The sequence below is a fragment of the Pseudopipra pipra genome, chromosome 12, assembly GCF_036250125.1.
Source record: "Pseudopipra pipra isolate bDixPip1 chromosome 12, bDixPip1.hap1, whole genome shotgun sequence".
Classification (NCBI taxonomy): domain Eukaryota; kingdom Metazoa; phylum Chordata; class Aves; order Passeriformes; family Pipridae; genus Pseudopipra; species Pseudopipra pipra.
The window spans coordinates 5641215-5664742 of NC_087560.1; the positions used below are offsets into that span (position 1 = coordinate 5641215).

A 23528-nucleotide genomic window follows, 5' to 3' on the forward strand; every position below is an offset into this window, starting at 1 on the left:
CCTTCTCGCTCTCTGCAACTCCCTGACAGCAGGGTGAAGCCAGGGGGAGTCAGGCTCTGCTCCTAGGGAACAAGGGACAGGACAAGAGAAAATGACCTCAAGTTGCACTAGGGGAGGTATAAGTTGAATATGACCGAAAACTTCTTCCCTGAACGGGCTGTCCAGCCCTGGCAGAGGCTGCCTAGGGCAGGGGTGGAGTCCCCATCCCTGGAAAGGTTTAAAAGTCGTGTGGATGTGGCACCTGGGGACATGGGTTACTGGTGGTTTGGCAGTGCTGGGGGCATGGTTGGACTCGATGGTCTTAGATGGCTTTTCCAACCTAAATGAGGGTAAAACCCACCTCTTGCAGAAAACTTTGCATCCAGGGATCGTATTATGCCAACAGCCTACGCTGGCACAGCTCATCCACCTTCCTTTCCGAACCTCCCTGGAGGCCTGTGTGGAATGTCTCAGTCCAGTGGCTGTGGGATTAGGGATTTACTGTTGTTTGATGCAGCACAGACTCCCTGACATCAAGCACGAGAACCCCAAGGCCAAAGAACCAGGTTTTCTGGTGCCTTGGCTGGGAATGCTGCCGAGCAGTCTGGTAACATTGCTTGGAAAGGGGAAAAAAAAGGGAAAACAAAGGAAAGTCATTACTAGTGGGGAGGAAACAGCAGCATGATAGGGGTCCTCTAACACTGGGCCCTTTAGGATTTGCTTTCTTAATACATCCCATTAAAACGTAAATTAAACAAATACAGCACTTATGGAGAACATCCCAAAGGCAGCAGGTAAATCAGGAGAGGACAAGCAAAGGAAAATTCTGAAAACATTTGTTATCAATCCCCACTGGCCCAGGCCCTGCTGGGTCTGTTGGCTGCCCGGTGAGTGGCACAGCAGCCACGTAGCTGAAAACACTCAGTGTTTCCACTGAGATAAGCAGAGCAGCTTCGGCCAGAACCTTATCAGGGATCTCAGGGCTCCAGCCTGAGATGTCTAAGGGCTGTAATGGTGACAGAGCTGCCATCGAGGTCACTGCATTGGGAGTCACCACCCTGGTCCAGCCTGACCCACAGGCAAGTCTGACCTTGCTCAGGTGGGCAATGGCCTTGGCTCAGAGAGGACTGATCACACAAAGAGCTGAGGGAAGGATGCGGATCCTTTCCCTGCCTTTTGGGATGTAAATCCCTGGCAACGACTCCACTGCAACCAGTGACACTCCACTGCAACCAGTGACACTCGTCAGACTTTCCCTGTAAAGAGAAGCTGAACCGCAACTCTTTTCCACATGATGTCTCGAAAAGGCTGCGGTGATTTGGTCAGAGCAGCCAAATCTTCCTCTTTTAGAGCATTTCTGCTTTTACTGGCAGACAGAATTATTTGGGAGTGGGTGACATGATCGAGGTGCTCCCAGCACTTGGGGTGTGTGTGTGGGGGGGGAAATGAGGGCACTCCGCTGTGCTTGGCAGGACACAATGATTCACAGTGTTAGCGCTGACCCCTGTGCTTTCAAGCCCACATCTGTACATCTCCAGGGTGCTTCCAGCCGGACAGACCACATCCAGCTGGTTTTCCATAACTCCTCAGAGGGGTATCAGCTTGGAGAACACAATGGCAGGCAAGGAACAACGGGAGCAGTGGGAAAAGCCGAGTTGGGATGTTCTGTGCCCCAAGGGCCGCAGGTGAGGTCACTAAACCTCACCCTCCTCATCCTCATCCCTCGGCTTCATCCTCATCCACGCCAGTCGCGGGGGCATGCGCAGGGCTCGGCTGGGGGCCGCCATGCTGTACGGCAGGCACAGGTGAGGGGGCTCAGCCGGGCGCCGCCATGCTGTACGGCAGGCACAGGTGAGGGGGCTCAGCCGGGCGCCGCCATGCTGTACGGCAGGCACAGGTGAGGGGGCTCAGCCGGGCGCCGCCATGCTGTACGGCAGGCGCATGTCGGGGCGGGGGGGCGGCCCATAAAAGGCGGCGGCGGGAGCAGCGCGGCCCCGTAGAGGGACGCGGGACGAAGGGAGGGCGGGAGGAGGAGGCACCGCGGGATGGCAGAGGGTGGCGAGCCCGTTGTGAGTGCCCGCCCTGCTCTGCTGCTCCCTCCCCGCGGCCGCTTCCTCACGTCTCGCCCCACCGGCGGTGCCCGTTCTCCCGGGGCTGGCTCTCCCCGGAGCGGTCGGTGCCGGAGCAGACACTGCTCTGGGAGTGCCGGTGCGGTGCTCGTCCCTGCCTTGTGCTCGCCTGCTTTTCGTGTCCTCGTAGCGGGCGAGGTGTTCCCTCTGAAGCCCAGTGTGTCTCAGCGCCAGCCGGGCTGGTGCCGTTCCGTACCGGCATCCGACTGTCCCGGCGGGCTGCGCCTGCGGGTCCTGCCCTCGCTGGCAGTGCCAGTGGCTCCCGTTCTTCCCTTTTCCAGCTGGGAGCCGGTGGGGCTGCCTGGCACCACCAGCGGGGTGGGGAGGAGGTTGGTGACCGCCCAACACTTTGAGAGCGTGTTAGGGTTACTTCTCCCTTAGCGAGGACCCTGGTGCTTCCCATTCCAGATCCTCGAGGACTTCTTGCTGGTGGAAGATGCGCCTCTGCTGGAAATGGCTGAGGAGGATGAGGAGCTCGATCTGTACAACGAGATGACTTTTGGGTTAGGTAAGACCTCAGGGGAGCCCCAGTATCGGAGAGATCAGCCAGCCCCCAAAGGGGGAAGCAGGGACCCCCGTGGGCACTGCCCAGGCACTCACACACCCTGCTCTGCTCTGCTTGCCCGTTCCAAGACCAAGACTTCACACAGGACACCCCAAAACTCCTGGTGCCACGGAAGACGAGCCCAGTGGTGGCAGAGGAGACTGAAGTCGGGGATGAACCGGGGCCTGGAGCGGCTGAGCAGCCAGAGAAGCTGGGAGAGCCCCAGGAGGAAGGTGGGACAGAGCTGGAGGCGGAGCAGGTTGGCTCTGAGTTGGAGGAAGAGGAGGAGGAGCTGGGGACTGAAGAGCAGGAGCCCTGTGAGGAGCTCAATGACCTAGGAGACCCGGCAGTGATGAGAGCCGTGCAGAGCAAACCCACACTGGAGGTGATGCGTGAGCGGAGGGGGGGTCCCCCTGCTCCCCCCTTCATCCCCACTCCTGTGGGTCCTGCCCCACAGAGGGCACTGGGGGAGGGAGACGGACCTGTAACTCTTCTTTCCTTGCAGAGCCAGGACTCGGCGGTGCTGGACAGCAGGATTGGTGCTTGCTGGGCAGAGTTTGACAAGGAGGACATGGTAAAAATGTCCCTTCCCATCTGGTGATGGGGCTGAGCAGCCCCCGCAGTGTCCCCTGCCCCTCTCCTCCTGGTCCTCTTGCCCCATGCCCACCATCTCCCTGTCTTCCAGCTGACGATGGATCCTGGGACGTGGGGCTCCTGCCCTAGCAGTGTCTCACCCCACCATGTGCTGGAGGTGGGTACTGCCAGCCAGGCCCTCCTACCCTGGAACAAGGGTCACAAGGGGATTTGGGGTGACTGGGGAATCTCCATCACACCTCTGGAGGTGCATGGATGTGTCTTGGGTGCCAAGGCTGTGGATGGAGGTGCCCACCCAAAGCAGAGCCTGGTTTTGAAGGCAAAACTGTTGAGTTTGGGGGGATTTGGACCCCCATGCTGGGTGTCCCCTTGGGCTCCCAGCTGCTCTGCATTACCACAGTGGGAGCCCAGGTGGTGCATGGTCTGTTTGAACAGTGACTGAAGCTTTTGGTGAGCTGCCTAGTGCTGGGGAAACTAAACTGATCCCAGCTGGGCCCCATTCCCACCTGCTACTGCCTCCTCCCTGCAGGATAAAGCCATCCTCCAGGTCCTGGAGAGGCCCCCATCATCCACCAACATGGCCTTTGACTTCCTTGGCTCCTGTGTGCAGAGGGGCTATGGGGACTCTCCCCGGTTCAAGCACCCTGACTCAAGACTGATGTCCCCCAAGTCCTTCCCCCAGCACTTCATCCAGCAGGTAACAGGTCGTAGGGGGGCTCTTGCATTCCCTCTTTCTCTGTCCTCCTGTCCCTGGAGGTGCAGCCTGGAAGACAGACTTGTCCCAGTGACACTTTCCATCTCCTACCCTGCAGCAGGCACCTCTGATGCCTCCTCGCTCCCCGTGCCCCCCTCGGCCCTTCCCACCAGCTCGCAGGCCCCCTCCACTCTTCGCTTCCAACCAGGTAACGCTGTGGGCTGGGAGCCACCACCATGGCCCTGGAGCGGCAGGGGATGGGGACAGTGGCAGGTGTGGTGTGGTGCCAGAGGGTGGCCCCTGTGGGGATGGGAGCCAGAAGCCAGCACAGAGCTGGCTGACTCGTCCAGGGCGCTCAGAAGGGAAGGCTCAGACCCTTGATTGCTTCTCTCTCTCTCTCAGACTGCAGGGTACACATCTCCAGCCCCTTTCCAGCCTGGGTCCCCCACCATGGACAGCCCACTGCAGCCCCTGGCCATGCACTTTGGGCCCATGTCTTCCTCCTTGGACCCTGCTCTCTTCTTCAGCCCCTCAGCCAACAGCCAGCTGAACCTCAGGTAGCAAGAGTGGGGTGTCTAGGTGGGACCCCACAAAGAAGCTGGAGGGTGTCCCTGCTCTGGGGGTGTCCCGAGCCCCTCCCGACCCCTGTCTGGTCTCCTCTGCAGCATGCCCAGCCACATGACCCAGCTGCACCCCCAGCACCAGCGGATCCTAACACAGCGGCAGCAGCAGGGCAGGCAGGCACAGAGGTATGAGGGGTCCCTGGGAAGCTGTGGGGTGCAGGGAGGGCTCTGGGCGGTCATAGCAGGCTGAGGTCTCTTCCTGTGCCAGTATTTCCCCCAAGAAGCCATGGTCTCCTAAAGTGGACCCTCATGCTGGGCTGATGACCTCCAAGGAGAAGGACTGGGTCATCAAGGTGGAGATGATCCAGCTGCAGAGTGAGAACATGGATGACGACTACTACTATCAGGTGAGTTCTTGCTGGCAGCACCTGCAGCTTGTTCTCCTCAGAGCTGGGCTTTGGGAGCCAGAGGAACCCTTCAGGGTGTTGGAGGGGACTCCTGGCCTGTTGTTGCAGTGGTACTACCACCGTCTGGAGCGCAGGCAGGCGGAGGAGGAGCTGCTGGGTGGGCGCAACAAGCTGGACACCCCCAAGCTGGTCACGCCGTTCATCCAGAAAGTGGAGACCTATGACTCTGGTGAGGGCTGGGGTGGGTGTTGGGGGCTGGGTGAGGGGCTGTGGCCGTGGTCTCACCGTGTCCCCCCCTCTCACAGTGGTGCGCATCGCCGGCTCGCTGGGCCAGGTTGCCGTGTCCACCTGTTACAGCCCTCGCCGGGCCATTGATGCTGTGCACCATGCCCTCGTGGAGGAGGTAGGTGAGGGGAAGCCAGGCTAGTTGGTGCCCTGAATTGCTGGGAATGCTGCTTTGCATCCTCCTGGACCATTGAACAGCTGTAGGAGCTGCCCCAAAGCAGTGGGATGGGGCACACAGTTGGAGGAGGTCCCACCTCAGCAGTGGCAGCTTGTCCCTGGCCAAGGGGTGGGATGGGGTTCTGGGCAGTCATGGTCCCATGGTCTCCCTGTGGGATCGCTCTGTGTCCTGAAGCCACCTCTGATCCCCAGGGAGCAGCTGGCCCAGCACTGGGCCAGCAGTGGTGTCTGGGACCGGCTGTAACTCTTGTGCCTTCCTTTCTCCCCTCCTGAAGGCTGCAGGGAGCCACCGGCTGCGGGCACTGCACAGGATCGAGAAGGTGAGCAAGCAATGATTTGGGGCAGGGTGGGATGGTCTAGATGCTCTATTTTTATCCAGGAATCTCCCAGTGGGACATCTACCTGGGCAGGGGCCTGGGTTACCAGTTGGTAGATGTTCCAAGCTTCTTCCTTACTGTGTGCCGTTTCTCCAGCTCTTCCTGCAGCTGCTGGAAGTGGAAGAGGCACAGCAGAAGATGTCCCTCGCCCTGGGGGTGGAGCAGGAGCAGCAGAGCCAAGAAGTGGAGAGTCTCTACCATGCCTTGAAAATCAGGGCTTGCAACAACGAGGAGTGAGTCTGTGCTGAGGGGAGTGGGCAGCACAGCTTGGTCCTTGTGAATTTGAGATGGCCGTGGATGAGCAGGTCTGGGTGATGGGGAGTGTTGGATCCTGCCTGCTGTGTCACCCCGGCCTGTGCTGACCCTGCCTGGGAACCTTGCCCTCCACTGGAGCTGATGCTCATCCTCTTGGATGGACAGAGATGCCCTAGGTCCCTTGGAATCTGTGCCAATGGAGCCTTCGTTCCCAGGGAGGCAGAGGATGAATTCCTGCAGCTGCTGTGTGTGCGGAAGGGCAAGAAGCTCGTGGCCCGGCTGCTGCCCCACCTGACCCGGGAGCAAGGGGAGAAGATCCTGCTGACCATCACTCACCACCTGCCCTTCCTCATGAAGAAGGATGTGCTGGATGAGGCAAGTACCTCCAGCCAGGGCAGGGATGGCCTAGGCTGCCTCCTTCCCCTTCTGCTTTCACTGGGGGGCACTCTGGGCAATGGGGGGTCCTGTCTTGTGGGGTTGATATGAGACAGGAGCCTCTTCCCTTCAGGGAGGAGGAGAAAGGTCTCCAGGAGGGGTTAAAGCAGTTGTGGTGGTAGTGTCCATCCCCACCAGGTGTTGGGATGGTGCTGTGGCTGTAAGGGGTTGAAGGGTCTGATTCCTGCTCTCCCTTCTGCCCTGCCCAGTCTCTCCCCCTGCTCTACAGCCCATTGAATGAGGTGGTGGGCGGGATGACCTTCAGTAAACTCATCGAGGTCCTGCAGGAGCTGACCCAGCCTCTGCCTGAGTGCCCTGAGCTCCCCCTCACCATGGCCTTGAAGAACCAGGTATGTGGCCCTGAGCCTTGTGGTGTCCCTGGGGTGCCACCACTGCTGGCTGTGATGTTCCTTCTGGTGCTTCCCTGCAGTTTGGGATCTCCTTGCTCTACTCCCTGCTGAGCCATGGGGAGAGGCTGCTGTCATCGGATGTGCCACTGGAACCGCAGAGTGGAGACTTTGAGGCGTGGTGAGGGGCTATGTGAGCTGTGGGGTGGGGGATCTGCCAGCCCATGGGGTGCTCACCCTCTGTGCCGGTACCTCCAGGACAGACATGGTGTACCTGGTGGCCCGGGAGCTGTCGCAGGTGCCCAAGGCCTTGCTGGTGGAGCCTCTTTTCTTACCCAGCAACCTTCTCTCGCTCTTCTGCCGCTACCTGGACAAGCAGACTGTCCACCACCTGGAAGCCAAGATGGAGTGAGTACTGCCTGGAATGGCTCCCTGCCTCTCCTGGGGATCCTCTTGGAGAGGAGGAGTGGGACAGCACTGGGGCCTCACTGCTTCCGTCCCCCTTTGGACTTAACTCCAGACCTCCATGGGGCTGACCTGATCCTTGTGCCTTTGCTCCTGCTTCTCTGGGGTGGGTCAACAACCTGATGCTCCAACCTCATCCTTCCCCTGCAGGTGCTCCCTGCTGCCGTCGGAGGCTGCCATGTTATGCTGAGCCCCAGGAGTCGGGAAGGGGATCCGGGGCCGGTGGTGCTGGGAATGGGCAGGGCCCAATGCCATGGCTTTTGAGTTTGGAAGCAAACATTTATTTACCCTGGTGCAGGGCACTCTGGGTGATGTGGGCACTGGCAGGGCCAGCTCTGGAGGGCTGGTCCCACCCTGCCCCTGTGCCTGGGAGCACAGGGAGGGTGTAACTTATTTTGGCTTTGTACCTGGCAATGGTGTCGAGTTCGGGGTCTGCACAGGGGCGCTGGGAGCACCTGGGGGGGGGTGGAATTTGTGTATAGCACTTGATATAAAATAAAAAGTTGATTAACCAGCTCTTCTGGCTCCTGTGGGCAGCTTCTGCTGGATCCTGTGGGCATTGCTGGGCATGGAGACCCCAGTCTGGAATGGTGGAGATCTGGTAAAGGGGAAGGAAAAGCATAGAGGGGGATGCTCAGAGTATGCAGGAGGAGGATAAAGGGGATGGAGGAGGAGGGAGTGCTTGGAGAGGGGATCAGAGGACCCATGTGGCTGGGGACAGAGGGGGGTTGAGCGCCCAGGGAGTGGAATGGGCTGGGCAAGAAGGAGTGTGGTGGGGAAGATGAGTCAGAGCAGGGGAAGAAAAGATCCGTGCAGGTACCTGGGAACACATAGAAAGGATATGGGGGATCTTAAACATACATGGGTGGGTCATAAAGCACCTCTTGTCTCCAGTGAGCTCCCAAAGACTCTTTAGTCCTAAGTCTTGCAATCAGGGCCACAGTAAAGTACCTTGAAGCATCTTTCTGAGCAATTTTGGCTACCCCAACCTGATTCTCACTCCTGCATCTAGACCTGAGCAGGTTCAATTTCTGCTCCCATTGTAGGAATTTTTGCGACTCCTGCCTGGCTTTATGCTGGGATTTCCCCCAGTCCTATGGGACATTTGAGACTGGGCCACCTCCACCTACCCTGTGAGGTCTACACCTGACACCCCAAGCCTGGTGTGTATTTAGAAGAGATTTGCAGCAAAAAATTGTCTCATCCTCAGACTGCCCAAGCTCCAACCCAAGTAGGTAAAACTATCACTTTGAATGGGCATCTTTCAGGCATCAGATGGGGAATTTGCAGAAAATAAGGATGTGAGGGTTTGGGTGGGATTTATCTCCACTGCTTATCAAGGCAGCTTGGTTTCCTCTGCTTCAGAGTGCAAAGTCCAGCTGGAAGGATCTCTAGATCCTTTTGGCAGCTGTGTTTGTCATCCTGCTGCCTCTCCTGCTCATCTTAAAGGATGTGTATGCTCCTCATACTTCATCCTTGGGAAGTTTTTTGGGACAGCTGTGTTTCATCCCTAGCCATCCACTTCAAAAGAGTGACACTGACAGGTTGTCCTCGTTCCCAACCCACTGAGGCAATCCAGGAGGATGCCTGTGTGGGGTCCCACCTGACAGCCAAAGGATGGGCCTTACTGTTACAAATCTCAGAGGGAATTTCAGACAGCAGGAGGGAATGAGCAGCTGTTTCCTGATAGCAGGAATTGGGGAGGACACCAGAGAGTCCTTCAGATGAGGATAAGCTATGTTATGTTTTTCTGTTTGCATCTTGCCTGGCAGCCAGCCTGGATGAAGGATGGGAGTGTGACATGGCTGCAGCCACATACTAGACCAAGTTCTCCAGTGTGAAGGGATGGAGGTCTATGCTGGATTTTGCTGCTTCATTGCAGGAAACAGCTGAGGGAAAAGAAGGAAAATACATCTCTTTTTGTTACTCTCCCATAACTGAGGGGCTCGCAGCACCCAGCAGCTGTCTCAGTGCTTCCCACCCTCTCCCTGGGGCAGCACTCAGGAATTCAGATGAGGGGTGTCCAGCAGGTTAGGGACCCCCATATGGTTCATCTACATTCCTTAACCCACAGCTGGTGGAAGTCCAGGGCATCTCACCTGGCTCTACCTCACTTGTTGCCCTGCCTGGCTCCTCCTGGCACTGTCCCGAGAGGATTGTGGCCCAAGGGAGTGGTGGTGACCCAGCACCATGAGAGGGCTGTCACTGTCACAGGGATATGGGGCTCATCCCGGGATGTCTGGAATTCATCCTGAGACAACTTATCCTGGAATGTCTTGGTGAGTATATGGGGTTCCTTCTGGGATGCCTTGGGAAATATAGAACTTAGCCTGGGACATTTCCAGGTGGCTCATCCTGGGATGTTTTGGGGGAGGAGGGGGTTAATCCTGAGATGTCTTGGAGGTTGTATGGGGCTCATCCTAGAATGTCTGGGGGAATATAGAACTCAGCTTGGGACATCTTCAGGGTATATGGCTCATCCTGGGATGTTTTGGGGGGTTATGGAGTTAATCCTGGGATGTCTGGGAGATACAGGGCTCATCCTGGCATGTCTTGGGGAATATAGGACTCAGCCTGGGACATCTTCAGGATATGTGGCTCATCCTGGGATGTCTTAGAGATTGTATGGGGTTAATCCTGGGTTGTCTTGAGGGTATGGAGCTCATCCCAGGATGAGGGGGCTATGGTTCTCATCATAGGATGTCTGAGGGGGGTATGAGGCTCATTCTAGCATGTCTTTGGGGTTATAGGGCTCATCCTGGAATGTCTTGGAGGTCATATAGGTCTCATCCTGAGATGTCTTGTGCAGGTGTAGGGCTCAGTCTGGGACATCTTCAGGGTATGGGGCTTATCGTGGGATGTTTTGGGTCGTATAGAGCTTATCCTGAGATGTCTTGGTGTCTTGAGGGGTATGGGACTCATCCTGGAATGTCCGGTGGGGGGAGTATGGGGCTCATCCTGGGATGTTTTGTGGGAGTATGGGGTTAATCTTGGGATGCCTTGAAGGTATGGAGCTCATCAGGGCTCATCCTGGCATGTCTTGAGGGGTATAGGGAAGCCTAGGACATCTTCAGGGTATGTGGCTCATCTCGGGATATCTTGGAGGTTGTATGGAGTTCATACCGGGGCATTACCAGGGTACAGGGGTCATCCTGGGATGTTTGAGGGGGGATAGTTCGTCCTGGAATGTTTTGGGGAGGCAAAGGCTCCTCTTGGGTTGTTTTGGGAGGGGCAGGGGCTCAACCAGGGCTGTTTTGGGGCCTGAAGCGCTGAGGGGACACGGAGCCCTGGACTCAGCCACTTCCACCCGGGGGACCGATGCTCCCCCAATCACCTCAATGGTATGGCCCAGCCCCTCCGTTTCCATGGTGACCACGCGACGCCCTGCATCGGCGCCGAGCGGCGGCGCTCATTGGCCGCCCGTGCCGGGAGTGGGCGGGGCGGACGGGGGCGGTGCCAATCCGAAGCCCGTCCGCCGCCGCGGCCCCGCCCCCGCGGGTTAAGGTGCGGCGGGCGCTTCCGGCTCGGGCGGAAGCGGCGGCGATGGCGTCGGGCGGCGGCCGCGGGTCCCGCTCGCCCTCCCCAGCCGAGCGCCGCCCGCCGCCCTTCCCCGAGCCCCCCGGGCCCGGCGCCCCTGACAGCGACTCGGAGGGCGAGGACATCTTCACTGGCAGCGTGAGTGCGGCAGCACCCCCCGCGGGGCGCTGAGGGGCCGGGCCCGGTGTCTGCGGGCTGCAGCGGGGCTTGGTGAAAACAAGGGGAAACGCCCCAAAGCCTCCCGAGATAAAGGGGGGCGATGGCTCTGGGCTTGTGTCCCTGCAGGGAACCCCGCGCCCCCTCCTCTTGGGGGCCGGGTGGAGGTCGGGGGTAGCTCTCGTGTCTGTGGGATTGAGAAGGGGCTTGTGCTCGGCTGCTCCTCGTTTCCCCAGGGTTGTAACCTGGCCAGTCCTGCAGAACTGGTGTCCAAGGCCAGGCTGGACGGGGCTTGGAGCAACCTGGTCTAGTGGAAGGTGTTGCTGCCCACGGCAGGGGGTGGAACAAGATGGGCTTTAAGGTCCCTTCAAACCCAAACCATCCCACAGTGGCAGCTGCAGCTCGGCCTCTTTGCTGTGGAGCTTGTGAGGCTTCACGGTGGGGGGAAGCCCCATCTGCCTTCCCCCAGCATTGTCAGCTCTGGTCCCCTCGACGTCCAGAGGGTCCTGGTGTGGCTGGTGTAGTGCTTGCTGCCCTCAATTTGGGACTGAGGGATGAACCCCCAGTGCAGTGGGGGTGAGGTGACAGGAGGCATGTGTCCCCTGCCTAGTGGGAGGGGGCTCACCAGTGCCCTACTGGGCTGAAGGAGGGTCTTGGAGGGTTTGGTGGTATTGGTTTAGCGAACAGTTGCTGCATTGCTGCACAAATTCCACGCTGAAGGTGGAGGTGTGAAGGATTTCAGCACCTTCCCTTGTTTCTAACAGTCCCCTGTGCAGGAATTCCAGGTTGCTGAAGGCTGTTGGCACTAACTCTGTGCCAGCTCTGTCCTGGTGTTTGCTCCAGGCAGTGACCAGCAGTTAGGAGGGGAGTTAAAACACTGCCTCAGTTTGCTTTCCCAAGCTGAATCCCTCCTCAACCGGCTGCTGGCCTCTCAAGGATCAGCATCTTCATGGAGCAAAGATCTCTGCTAGACAAGCTCTTCCAACAGGCTGGAGGCTGGAATGCTGCGGGATTGATTCCCTGAGCTCCAGGAGCCTCTGCCCACCTCTCCCAGGCTCTTTTCAGCCTGTCTGATCCAGCCAGCAGTGCAGGAGGGATTGGTGTCTGTGGCAGGAGGCCCTCCAGCAACATTCTGCAGTTTCCCAGCCTGGGGAAGCCTCGAGCAGAGTGTGGCTGTGACCATGTGAATCCACTGGGAATGGCCTGGCCAAGCTTCTGCCACTGGCACAAATCCAGAGCAACCTCTGCTCTGCTTCTGGTGCAACTCATGCCTGGTGTCCTTGAGCTGTGCTGGTGTTGCCAGTGGCCTGGGATAAAGGGAACAAGCCAGATCTGGGGGGTTGTGGAGAGACTGTGACCTTGTGAGGATGAAACTCTGGCACTTGTCTGGGCAAAACAGCAGCTGGGTCGTGTGTTTGGAAAACAACTCGAGAAAGTGCAACCCTGGACCAGGCAAGAGGAAAGTGCTGGTACCTCTGGCAGGCACCAGGTCGTGGAGATGGCCTGGAGCTTCTCAGGATCTTTCTTTGGTGAAGAACTGGAGGATGTAATAGGTGGCTTGTTGTGGCCCATCAAAAGGGATGAATGCCATTTAATTTCACAGGAATTCCTGTACTGGAAGGAGAGGCTGGGGAAGCTGCAGCAGCTTATCAGGTTCTTAGTGGTGTTGTTGAAGCCACTGTCATAACTAATACTTGGCTCTTCCATGCAAACTGGTGGCTTTGTTTGTCTCTCTGCCCTTGAACATTAGGAAAACACTTTCTGGGAAGCAAGGGAGGCAGATCTGCCCAGCTGCTGATATTCATGTGGCTCAGTAGCCAGCAAAGAAGGGTTTGGGTCAGACCCAAATATAACTAAAGCTGGACCTCACCTGCCTGTGATGGAATCCCAAAATATGCTGAGTTGGAAGGGACCCACAAGGATCATCGAGTCCAACTCTTAGCCCTGCAGAGGACCATCCCCAAAAGTCACACCATGTACCTGAGAGCGTTGTCCAAATGCTTCTTGAGCTCTGGCAGCCTTGGTGCTGTGACCACTGCCCTGGGGACACTTTCCAGCACCCAACCACCCTCCGGGGGAAGAACCTTTTTCTAATATCCAGCCTAAACCTCCCCTGACACAACTTCAGGCCATTCTCTGGGGTCCTGTCACTGGTCACCTCTGAGAAGAGATCAGTGCCTGCCCCTCCTCTTCCCCTCCTGAGGAAGCTGTAGACTGTGAGGTTGGATCCCTGTATGACCATATCATTCTCTAGGGATGCCCCCAAGGGCCAGCTCTTCCCAAAAAAGTGTCAGACCAGCATGAGGGCACCTCTGCCTGCACACACGGTGTTGGGGGGTGCTGAATCCGGCCCTGGGACAGCTGGTGTCATGTTGTGGGCTGAGCTAAACAAGGCCACAGCTCCTCTGTAGCAGCAGATGGAGAAGTAGGAACAGGGTGCGGTGCTTTCATGTCTGAGGAACTAAATTTAAGGCAAACTGGGAAGCGGTTCTGGTAGAAAACTGCCTTGTCCTCGCAGACTGGGATTTGTCTACCAGCTTGAAGAGCTCCTGCAGCGGAGGATCTGTGTGAACCCTCCTCAACAAAACATCCTCAAACACAGGAGGACTCGCCATCAAGTGGGTGTTTTGAAGGCTATTTCTTTTACCACCCAAAGACATGAGCCCACCTCAAAGAGGAGCTGCCTCAGCACTGCTTTGCTCCGTCAGGAGCAGCGGGATCTGACGGCGTTTCCTTGCTGGAGAGAGTGCCAAGGAGCCTGTCGGTCCGGAGTCACTGCTAATAGAGCTCCATTTACTGCCTGTCAAAGACCCGTTCTGTTCTCTGCCAGGACCTACAGAATAGCACTGCTGTCCCATTCTTCCTTGGAATATCTGTCTGCCTGCAAAATGAAGGGTGAATTGGGATGAGGGATGACTGAGGGATGAATTGGGATGCCGACCTCCATAACAGGAATGCAGGAGCAGCTCTGCTTTCTGCTAGGGTGGACTGGTTGGCATACAAGCTCTCCTGTGGGCTGTCTCCTTGTCCCCAAGGCTGCTCCCAGCAGCCAGAATGGTCTTTCCTGGTGGGCTGGCACATCCCAGTGACCTGCGAGCTGCTCCTGTTCTGCTAAAAATCAGGGTGGAAACTGGCTGTGGAGTTTGGTGTGACAGTCAGTGTCCTTAACAGTGGCAAAGATGCTGACACTGAAGGGTGGGTGGAAGGGCAGCAGGGTGGGGTGATGAGGAAGTGCCATGTTTGCTCCTCCATCCCTCAGCATAAGTGACCTCGTGTCTATGTGCTTTTAATCCTCTCACAGAGCAATCCCCCGGCCCCAAAAAAGGAACCTCTCCTCCCTGTGAGCAGCCCTTCCAAAGAGAACGGGGTTCATGTGGAGCAGGACGATCAGGACCTATTTGCAGGTGAGTCTGTGTCTACTGAGTGTCTACTGGGCCACTTGGAGCTTCAGGACTATCACAAGTGCTCATCTCAAACTCCTGTTCTAGCCTGCGTTGTGTTTGGGAAGGTTGGAGTAGCCTCTTCCAGGTGTCCAGGATAATCATGCCACAGGAATTAGCTGTTTGGGAGTTGAAGAGGATTAAAAATTGGTTTGCTTTGGTTTTGTTACCTTAAACCTTTGATGGTGTCTCCTCAGAGTTAAAAGACTTTCGTTATCCACCTTTTCCTACCTCTATGCCAGTGGAGGAAGCGTCTCCAGTAGAGACATGGCTGTTCCCTAGGAACTGGAAACACAACACCCCTCAGCAGGTGAAAATGAGGAGGCTCAGACCTTCCCTAGCCCTGGCATGGTGGGACAACTCTGGCAGAGAGTCAGTTTTGGAGACCTCTGCTAAGAGGTGGAGGTTTTTACATCCTCTGGATGGAGAAGAGGCCTGGGAAGGCACCTTCCTCCCAGGCTGGCCTGCGAGCCAGGTAAAATCCGGCTTTAGCTGTTCCAATGTGCAGCTCCTCTAGCACGCAGCAAGGAGATGATGCCTGGCTCCTTCTGGAATAAGAAGTTCATTGGATTAACATAATGTTCCCCAGCAGGAGTGATCAAATGCTCTTACTGCTTTAAGTCGTGCTCTTCCCAGTGCTTACAGGTGTCCTCTCAATGGATTTCTTTTTTTGCTAGTTTAGACTGTTGTTACTCCTGAGATCCCATGAACCAGAGAATATTGCAATTGCCTTTCCAGAAGCCCCAAGGAGAGAGGCTGACCTTACAAACTTCTCTTGACAGATGCTACTGTGGAGCTGTCCCTCGACAGCACGCAGAACAACCAGAAGAAGGAGGTGGCCAAAGCATCCAACCCTCCCCCCTCGTTAGATGTAGCTGCAAGTTCTTCTTCTAGAAACCCTTCAAAGAGCTATGAAGAGGTGAGAACTGCTCTTCCTACCTGTCCTGCTGGTTCCAGACTATCCTTGTCAGGAACCTGTCTGTTTACTCAGTCGCAAACATGAATCCGAAAGGATGTAATTACTGTAATTGCCATATTGGATGCTGTGACTTGTATCTCAGGCCATCAGTCTGGGACTGATACCACTGGAGTGGAGCTTAGGTCAGACTGGTGACATTCCACTCCTGTGGAATTGCAGGCTGCTTCCAAAGCTGGAATAGCAAGTGGTGGTTCTGGTCCTGGGGGTCTAAGCTGGGACTCGGAGCTTTGCAGAGTTTCACCTTGAGGCTGAGCAGTTCATGCATCAGTCTGGGCAGATAGCAGTGTAGGAAAGACAAATCCAGTTTGGGATCCTTGGAATGTGTATCCTGGACATGAGGAAGGCTTTGTAAAATGGCCCTGGCTGGAGTGAGATGCCCAGGCAGGGTGACAAGCTCACCGTAGTGGTTTGGGGTGGGTTTTAACTTGCCATCCCTGTGTGCTTGCTCCAAACAGCTGGAGGAGGAGGAGCAGGAGGACAAGTTTGACCTGACTGTAGGAGTGAGTGACCCGGAGAAAGTTGGTGAGTTACTGTCCTGTACTGCACAGTGAACAGGGTTAGAGGAGCCAGGCTTGGCCATGGGACCCTGTTCTGCAGCTCCAGCCTCCACGCTGTAGCTCTGGCTGTGAGGCTGTCTCCAAGAACAGACTTGATCCTGGAGGAACTTCTCCAAGACTTCCTCCAGGATCTCAAAGAAATGATGCTGCAAACAGCAAAATGCCTGGGGTGAAAACAAGCAAGGCAGAGGCAGCTTCTGGAAAGCCAGGGAGCCAGGACTGGGGTTTTGGGATGCTTGGGGCCTGGAAATGTGACATGCCTTGTGTGGGGAAGCAAAACTCCCTTAACCTGAAACTAAGTGTATTATTCCATGCTCTGGCACCTTCCCTAGCAGCTGTGCTTGCCAGGGAAGCAGCTCTGGCTTCAAACTGAGAAGCAAGAGGGTTTCTGTCTATTGAAGGTGGGGGTCAGAGAGCCTTGTTCAGCTATGTGGAAATTTCTGGGATGCAGAGAACCCAAGGGAACACCTGACCCCAGCCAGAGGAGCAGCCTCACAAGTGGCAGGTTGTTCCCACTCCATGGCTTGTGATCTCTGGAGCTGGGAGGTGCAAATCAGAGGTAGATTTAGGGGTAGCACTGGAGCTCTGAGGATGCCCTTTGGTTAAACTATCAGGTAAACAAGGGGATTTCTGTTAGCTGGAGCAAACTGCCTGTGGTGTTCCAGGATCCAACCCCATCCAGCCTGCCACTCATCCTGTGAATAGACTCTTCATGTGGCACACAGCCCCAAATTGTTGGGTGCTGAGCAAAAGTGTGGAGCCGACCCAAATGCTGCCAGCACAACAAGCGCCCAGTTGTCAGAGCTGGCTCTGTGGGAGTGTGAGGAGGGATGAGCAGGCAGGTTGAGGAAGTGGCTGCTGGGCAGGGGTCTAGGGCCACGTAGCAGCATGCTGCCTGTGGTTCTGTGCAAAATCCAGGGCTCTGTTAGACCCACAATTGGGAATGACGAGGCAGGAAAAGGCCAGGAGCCTTGTGCTTGAGTTCAGGGGAGAGTGGAAAGCGCTGATGTGAATCCAACATCTCGTTTCTGTCTTCCATAGGGGATGGCATGAACGCCTATGTAGCCTACAAAGTGTCAACACAGGTATGTCTAACTCCTCTGTGTCTGATTCTCCATTATTTTTCCATGCGTAAAGGCAGCTGGACTGTCTGTCCTTAGCCAAGCCAGCAGTGACCTAAATAAACAGAGGTCTGAATGCCTTGTTCCATGGATTCAGGAGTTATAATCCACAAAGGATGAGCCTAGCTGTGGAATAGGGTTGGAATCTATTTGAAATGAGACTGGCATTATTTTCCCAGCCAGTTCCCTCTTTGCAGCTCTGACTGATAGGGATTCTCTGCATTCAAGGGAGCAGCAGGAATGACGTCCAGATACCAGGCCTGTTGCTGAAGGTTCAGTGCCAATGGCAGCATCAGACTAAGCTGATCTGAGCTCAGCACTTACTGCAGAGCTGCTGCTGTAGCTGGTTCCACATCAGGACCTGTTTCCCTCAATTTCCAAGAGAAATGGAGCCTCCTGCAGCTGCTGGAGTGCTTTGGAGTGCTCCTCTGGGCTCTGGAAAGTTGTTCCAGCTGCCTGTACCATGGCTGCTGGGCTACAGGCAACCCGTGGACTGAAGAGGGGACTAGAACACTTGTTATCCTTAATCCTGCTCTGCAAACACATCCTGAAGCACTAGTGGCCCCTGTAGTCTTTAGGTGACCTGCAGGGGGTCCCTGTTCCTGTGTGGAGCAGGGATGATGGGATTAGGCAGCAGGCAGGGCTTACCAAGCAGCCTGTGGCCACACTACCAGCTGCTCAGTTATTTAGTGCCATTAATGATGCTGCTTGCTCCAAGGAGAACAGTTGGGAGGAAAATCAGGGAAAACCTGGGCCAAAACTTGCTCTGTTCCCTCCTGACCTCTTGCAGATCTCACACTGTCCCACCACATCCCAGTGACAGGTAGAGCTGGCAAGGCCATGTGTGCCAGGTGAGATTCCCTGGGGATGTCTGACCCAAATCCCATCTCTCCCCCCAGACCAGCATGCCGATGTTCAGGAACAAGCAGTTCTCAGTGAAAAGGAGGTTCAGTGACTTTCTGGGTCTCTATGAGAAGCTGTCAGAGAAACACGCCCAAAACGGGTTCATTGTCCCTCCGCCGCCTGAGAAGAGCCTCATAGGTGAGTGGTGGAGGTGCAGAGCACAAGCACTGGGCCTTCACAACTCTTGTGGGTCCTTCTGGTGGTGAGCTCTGTGCCTGAGGACAGGCCTGTAGCAGTCTCAGAGCTGATAGAAGCTGCAGAGTAGCCAAGGAAAATAACCTGGGTTCTGTGGCACAGACAAAGCTCTGGTTTCCTACTTGCAGCTCTGGGCTGAAAGTCTTGATGGAGTTCACAGGTGCTTCCACACCTGCTTGATGTAGAGTAAAACCTCTGTGGTGTCACTAAATTGCTGTTTCACTTGAGTCCAGACCATTGGTTTGCTTCTTTTCTGTGTCAAAACTCATTGGGTTTAAATTTCCAAGTAGCTCTTGCTGATCCAAGGTCTAATTCCTGTTGTAAGATTCCTATACTATCACCTTGATAGTCTGTAATAAACCACTTTACCTTGTGTGTGGAGTTTAGAGCAGCTCATAAATCACATCTTCCTTCTGTGCCAGGCATGACCAAAGTGAAAGTTGGGAAAGAAGATTCCTCCTCTGCAGAGTTCCTAGAAAAACGTCGGGCTGCTCTCGAGAGGTACAACCCCAACAGCTGTCCCTGACCAAGGGAGGGACCTCTGAGAGGTCTGGTCTTGCCTGGTGGCATCACCAAAGTCCATGGGGAGGTAGGAAGATTGGTGGGTGAATTAGAACAGTTGTTGGCTTTGATTTCCTGCTTTCCAGTTGCTCTTCCAAAGTAAATACCAAGCGTGTCACAGCTCACTCTGATGGCTCAGAGCCAGGTTTGCTGCTGCCAAAGCAACTCCTGGTGTGTGTTCCTCTCCACAGGTACCTCCGGAGAGTGGTCAGCCATCCAACCATGCTGCAGGACCCAGACGTCAGGGAGTTCTTGGAAAAGGAAGAGGTCAGTAGCGTGGAATAAGGTAGCTCCAAGTTTCCTGGAAGTGCTGAAGGCAATGGTACCTAAGCAGTTAAGGAGGCAAGATGCTGCAAAACTCTCCTCTTAGAGTGGGAGTGGGAACTGGGGTGGTGGGTTGACAGCAGGTACCCACCAAAGCTGCTCCATCATCCCCTCAGGTGCACAGGGGGAGAAAATATAATGAAAGGCTTATGGGTTGAGATAAGAGCAGGGAGAGATCACTCAGCAGTTACCTCAGGCAAAATGGAATCATGGAATGGTTTGGATTGGAAGAGACCTTAAAACCCATCTCGTTCCCACCCCCTGCCACGGACAAGGACACCTTCCACTATCGCAGGTTGCTCCAAGGCCCATCCAACCTGGCCTTGGACACTTGCAGGGATGGGGCAGCCACAGCTTCTCTGGCCAACCTGGGCCAGGGCCTCACCACCCTCACAACCAATTCCTTCCCAATATCCCATCTAACCCTGCCCTCTGGCAGTGGGAAGCCATTCCCCCTTCTCCTGTCCCTCCAGGCCCTTGTCCCAAGTCCTTCTCCAGCTCTCTTGGAGCCCCTTTAGGCACTGGAAACATTTCTAAGGTCTCCCCGGTGCTCTTCTCCAGGCGAGCACCCTCAGCTCTCCAGCCTGTCTCTATCTTTTCACATCTCAAAGCAAATTTTTCCATTCCTTTTCAGCTCCCAAGAGCAGTAGGCACCCAGACTCTGAGTGGAGCAGGAATACTGAAGATGTTCAACAAAGCTACAGATGCTGTCAGTAAAATGACCATCAAGATGAATGAATCAGACATAGTAAGTGTTGGGACACCCTGGGCTGTCCCTGTCCTCGCTCCGGAGCCATGTGCCCTTCCCAGCCCCAGCTTTGGGTGCGGGGTGCAGGGAAAGCCCCACGTGTGGGAATCAGCTGTGGATTTACCCTTTCCAGTGGTTCGAGGAGAAGCTGCAGGAGGTGGAGTGTGAGGACCAGCGGCTGCGGAAGCTGCACGCGGTGGTGGAGACCCTGGTGAACCACCGGAAAGGTGACCGGATCAGCACCATGCACTCCGGGGCTGGGGCTGTGACAGTCACACCCTGGGCAGTGCCTGAGGGGGTTAGCAGTGCTGGGTGTCCCAGGGACACTTCTGAGTCTCTTCATCACGGGAGACAGAAGTAAAAATGTCACCCCAATTCTTCTGTCCAGCTCCACGAGCTTGGGATGGTGGTGTGGAAGGGAACCTATGTCCTATGGGATCATGGAATCCCAGAATGGTCTGGGTTGGAAGGGACCTTAAAGCTCATCTTGTTCCATCCCTCTGCCCTGGGCAGGGACACCTTCCACTCTCCGAGGTTGCTCCAAGCCCTGTCCAACCTAGCGTTGAACACTTCCAGGGTTCCAGGGGCAGCCACAGCTTCTCTGGCCAACCTGGACCAGGGCCTCACCACCCTCACAGGGAAGGATTTCTTCCCAATATCCCATCTATCCCTCCCCTCTGGCAGTGGGAAGCCATTCCCCCTTGTCCTGTCCCTCCAGGCCCTTGTCCAAAGTCCCTCTCCAGCTCTCCTGGAGCCCCTTCAGGCACTGGAAAGGGCTCTAGGGTCTCCCTGGAGCCTTCTCTTCTCCAGCTGAACAGTCCCAATTCCCTTAGCCTTTTCTCGTGGGAATGAAGGCTGCTGTAGCAAACCTGAGCAGACCTGATCTTATGTCTTCCCACCCATCCTCTGGCAGGGAGTGAGAATGTTTTCCTTCCTCTGCATGTTTTGACTGACTCCTGCAAAGCTGTGCCTGTCCCCCTGCTCGACTGCTTCCCTTCTCCTCGTGGCTGGAAGCTGCTGGTCTGACCCAGCCAGCATTGGCCCTTCCAGCTGATGTCTCCTGGGACTCAACTCCTCGGGCTGAGCCCTGGGCTGGGGGGTACCCGGTGCAGCCCAGCCCATCTCCTGACTCTCATCCCTTTCCTAGAGCTGGCACTGAACACAGCCCAGTTTGCCAAGAGTTTGGCCATGCTGGGAAGCTCGGAGGACAACACAGCCCTGTCCCGGGCACTGTCCCAGCTGGCTGAGGTGGAAGAGAAGATTGAACAGCTGCACCACGAACAGGCCAACAATGACTTCTTCCTCCTGGCCGAGCTCCTGGGGGATTACATCCGCCTGCTCTCAGTTGTGAGGGTAAGCACTGCTCCTGCTCCTTGTACCCAGCTTAGGCTTAGGGATGCCAGGAGGTCTTCCAAACTCAAGCAGAGGGCACACATGGCATGGGTTCTCCAGGAACAGGGAAACTTGTTGTTTGTCCAGGCGACCATGTAGTTAGGTTGGAAAATTGTGGTAGGTGAGGCCTGGCCATGCCACTGTTCTCCAGAGGGGATGTGGAGCCAGTTCCCAGCTTGTAAGTGGCCTCAGCCCTTCCAGAGGTGAAGGCTGAGGCTGTGAGCTGATGACCTGTGATCCAAGTGGTGCAGATAGGCCTGCCAAGTGCCTGCTGGGGAAGAGCCTTAGTCTTCAAGTCTGGTGTTCTGGCCTTCTTGCTGGAGGCTGGAAGAAGCAATCCCAAGAGAGCAACAGGTCTTGCAGGCTGAGCCCTTCCCGCCCCAAACACATCCTGCCTCTGAGCAGGAGTTTCTGCAGGCTACAGAGGCCAGGACACAACCTCCCTTGTCTGCCAGTCCATACTGGGAGCTGTGGGTGCTCCAGAGCAGGATCCCAGTCTGTGTTCTGGCTCAGCTTTGGTCCAGCACCTCAGGTATCCCCTTGGCAAGTGTCTCCTTGCCAGCAGAGCCCCTTGGAGCCGCTCTGGCAGCACAGAGCTCAACATCTGCCCCCTCCTTGCCTCCAGGGAGCCTTTGACCAGCGCATGAAGACCTGGCAGCGGTGGCAGGATGCCCAGACCATGCTGCAGAAGAAGAGGGAGATGGAGGCCAGGCTGCTGTGGGCCAACAAACCTGACAAGCTGCAGCAGGCCAAGGAGGAGATCTCGGAGGTAGGGAATGAGGAGCATGGGATCTCTGCTTTGCTCCTACCCTATGTGCTCCAGCAGGGGACCTTCTGGGCTGGGGAAGGGATCGTCAGGGCTGGGGAGGACCTCCTGAGCAGGAGGGACAGGTGTCTAAGGCCAAGCTGCAACAAGGGATAAGCCAGCCTTGAGTGGAGCTGCTCATGGTCCCACCTCCCGTGACTTCCCTGCTGAGCTTCCTGTGGTGAAGAGGACCAGGAACACCAGGCTCTGCTCCAGCAACACCTCTCACACATCCAGTCGTGGCTACAGACACCCTTGGAGAGGGGAGCAGGAGTTCCTTCCCCTGCCCTGAAACAGCACACTTCCTCTCTCCACAGTGGGAGTCCCGTGTGACACAGTATGAAAGGGACTTTGAGCGGATTTCTGCTGTCATCCGCAAGGAAGTGATACGGTTTGAGGTATGTTTGGGGCAGCTCTCGGCCGGGAACGCCAGCCTGGGTCAGCCATGGGGCACCTGGGTATCCAGCAGTATCCATAAATCCAGACATGTGTGAGCTGGGGCATTGCTGAGGGCTTTTGGCTGAGGCGGCTTCTCCACAGGGTATCTGTTCAAATGAAGGTGGGTGGGCAAAGATCCTCCATCTCCCAGGCCCTTGTGCCGGTCCTCTCGTGAGGCCCCAGGAGGAACAGGAACATCCTGGCAGTTTCTCTTTCAGGAGGGTTTTGGTATTTGATTCAGCCTCATACCCATCTCTTGCAGAAAGAGAAATCCAAGGACTTCAGAAACCACGTCACGAAATACCTTGAGACGTTGTTAAACTCTCAGCAACAGGTGAGTGGCCCCTGATGTGGTTTTACCTCCAAGTTCAGGCCCAGGTTGTGAACCCCTCAAGTGTGACCCCCCCTCTGCAAGTGCGTCCTCAAGGCTCCTGACTCTCTCCCTCTCTCCTCCCTGCAGCTGGTGAAGTACTGGGAAGCGTTCCTGCCTGAAGCCAAGGCCATTTCGTAATCGGACCGAGCGAACAAACCTTTATTTTGCCTTTTTTTTTTTTTTTAATATATATATACACTATACCTCCTCCTCTTTTCCACGTGAGCGACCCCTCGTTCCACATGCTGGAGCTGGTAGAGGTGTCACCCCCAGACGAGCAGCTTGTGAGCCAGTAACTCTTCTAACTGTATATTTTTCATTTAGCAACATATATTTTCTTACTGAAGAAAAACTAGTTTCCTGCTTCCAGACCAGACCCACAGCCAGGGGGTTATCAAGATCTGGCAAATGTCTATTTTTCAGGCAGGGTTTTAGGGCTCTAATGATTTATCTTACTCCTGCAGTGCCATTAAAATTCTGTAATAAAACTTCTATCAGGGCAAACAGGCTCTGAGTGTTGGGGGTGGGCGCGGGGAGAGCTAACGGCACATTCTGTGGGGTTTGGGGGAGGCAGTGGAGCCTCCCCCGTATTGTGTCAGGGACAAGGGTGACCTTGGACACTGCCCTGGCCACCTGTCCCTGCTCCTGATTAGGCTTTGGCTCTCTGCCCTGCTCCCAGTGGGAGCCGTTTTTAGGATCTGAGCTCAGCAGGGGCTCTGTAATGGTTCCACTTTGTGGCATTCCCTAA

General features: G+C 55.9%; 2 protein-coding genes across 3 annotated transcripts; both read left to right on the forward strand.

The window, feature by feature from the left end:
• Positions 1 to 1208: 1208 nt before the first annotated feature.
• On the forward strand, positions 1209 to 7766 carry PATL2 (PAT1 homolog 2). 2 transcript variants are annotated; one of them, XM_064668657.1, is made up of 19 exons: positions 1209 to 1784; positions 2517 to 2616; positions 2742 to 3037; positions 3158 to 3226; positions 3338 to 3403; positions 3776 to 3943; positions 4059 to 4148; positions 4343 to 4497; positions 4606 to 4689; positions 4772 to 4910; positions 5019 to 5139; positions 5216 to 5313; positions 5648 to 5692; positions 5846 to 5982; positions 6220 to 6379; positions 6649 to 6789; positions 6870 to 6967; positions 7045 to 7194; positions 7402 to 7535. In XM_064668657.1, the coding sequence occupies exons 1-19, from the start codon at positions 1425 to 1427 to the stop codon at positions 7439 to 7441; spliced, it is 2517 nt and encodes an 838-aa protein (XP_064524727.1). In that variant the 5' UTR covers positions 1209 to 1424; the 3' UTR covers positions 7442 to 7535. The 2 variants fall into 2 exon arrangements, with proteins under 2 accessions (XP_064524727.1, XP_064524726.1); XM_064668656.1 differs by lacking the exon at positions 1209 to 1784 and adding an exon at positions 1977 to 2048 and having other exon boundaries at positions 7402 to 7766.
• A 3002-nt stretch (positions 7767 to 10768) lies between these two features.
• On the forward strand, positions 10769 to 23284 carry SNX1 (sorting nexin 1). The gene is made up of 15 exons (XM_064668639.1): positions 10769 to 10926; positions 14246 to 14348; positions 15167 to 15303; positions 15819 to 15885; positions 16962 to 17005; positions 17941 to 18082; positions 18562 to 18640; positions 18892 to 18967; positions 19659 to 19772; positions 19906 to 19999; positions 20920 to 21125; positions 21790 to 21933; positions 22287 to 22367; positions 22670 to 22741; positions 22868 to 23284. The coding sequence occupies exons 1-15, from the start codon at positions 10795 to 10797 to the stop codon at positions 22916 to 22918; spliced, it is 1542 nt and encodes a 513-aa protein (XP_064524709.1). The 5' UTR covers positions 10769 to 10794; the 3' UTR covers positions 22919 to 23284.
• Positions 23285 to 23528: the final 244 nt, after the last annotated feature.

What these genes read in the sequence shown, in the direction of transcription:
- SNX1 (XM_064668639.1), top strand. Translation starts at nt 10,795, where the DNA reads ATGGCGTCGGGCGGCGGCCGCGGGTCCCGCTCGCCCTCCCCAGCCGAG. An exon ending in AGTTCTTGGAAAAGGAAGAG is followed by an intron (nt 18,968 to 19,658) that starts GTCAGTAGCGTG and finishes ATTCCTTTTCAG; the next exon opens with CTCCCAAGAGCAGTAGGCAC. An exon ending in TGTTAAACTCTCAGCAACAG is followed by an intron (nt 22,742 to 22,867) that starts GTGAGTGGCCCC and finishes TCCTCCCTGCAG; the next exon opens with CTGGTGAAGTACTGGGAAGC.
- PATL2 (XM_064668657.1), top strand. Translation starts at nt 1,425, where the DNA reads ATGAGGGCACTCCGCTGTGCTTGGCAGGACACAATGATTCACAGTGTT. An exon ending in AGTTTGACAAGGAGGACATG is followed by an intron (nt 3,227 to 3,337) that starts GTAAAAATGTCC and finishes CCTGTCTTCCAG; the next exon opens with CTGACGATGGATCCTGGGAC. An exon ending in AGAAGGATGTGCTGGATGAG is followed by an intron (nt 6,380 to 6,648) that starts GCAAGTACCTCC and finishes TGCCCTGCCCAG; the next exon opens with TCTCTCCCCCTGCTCTACAG.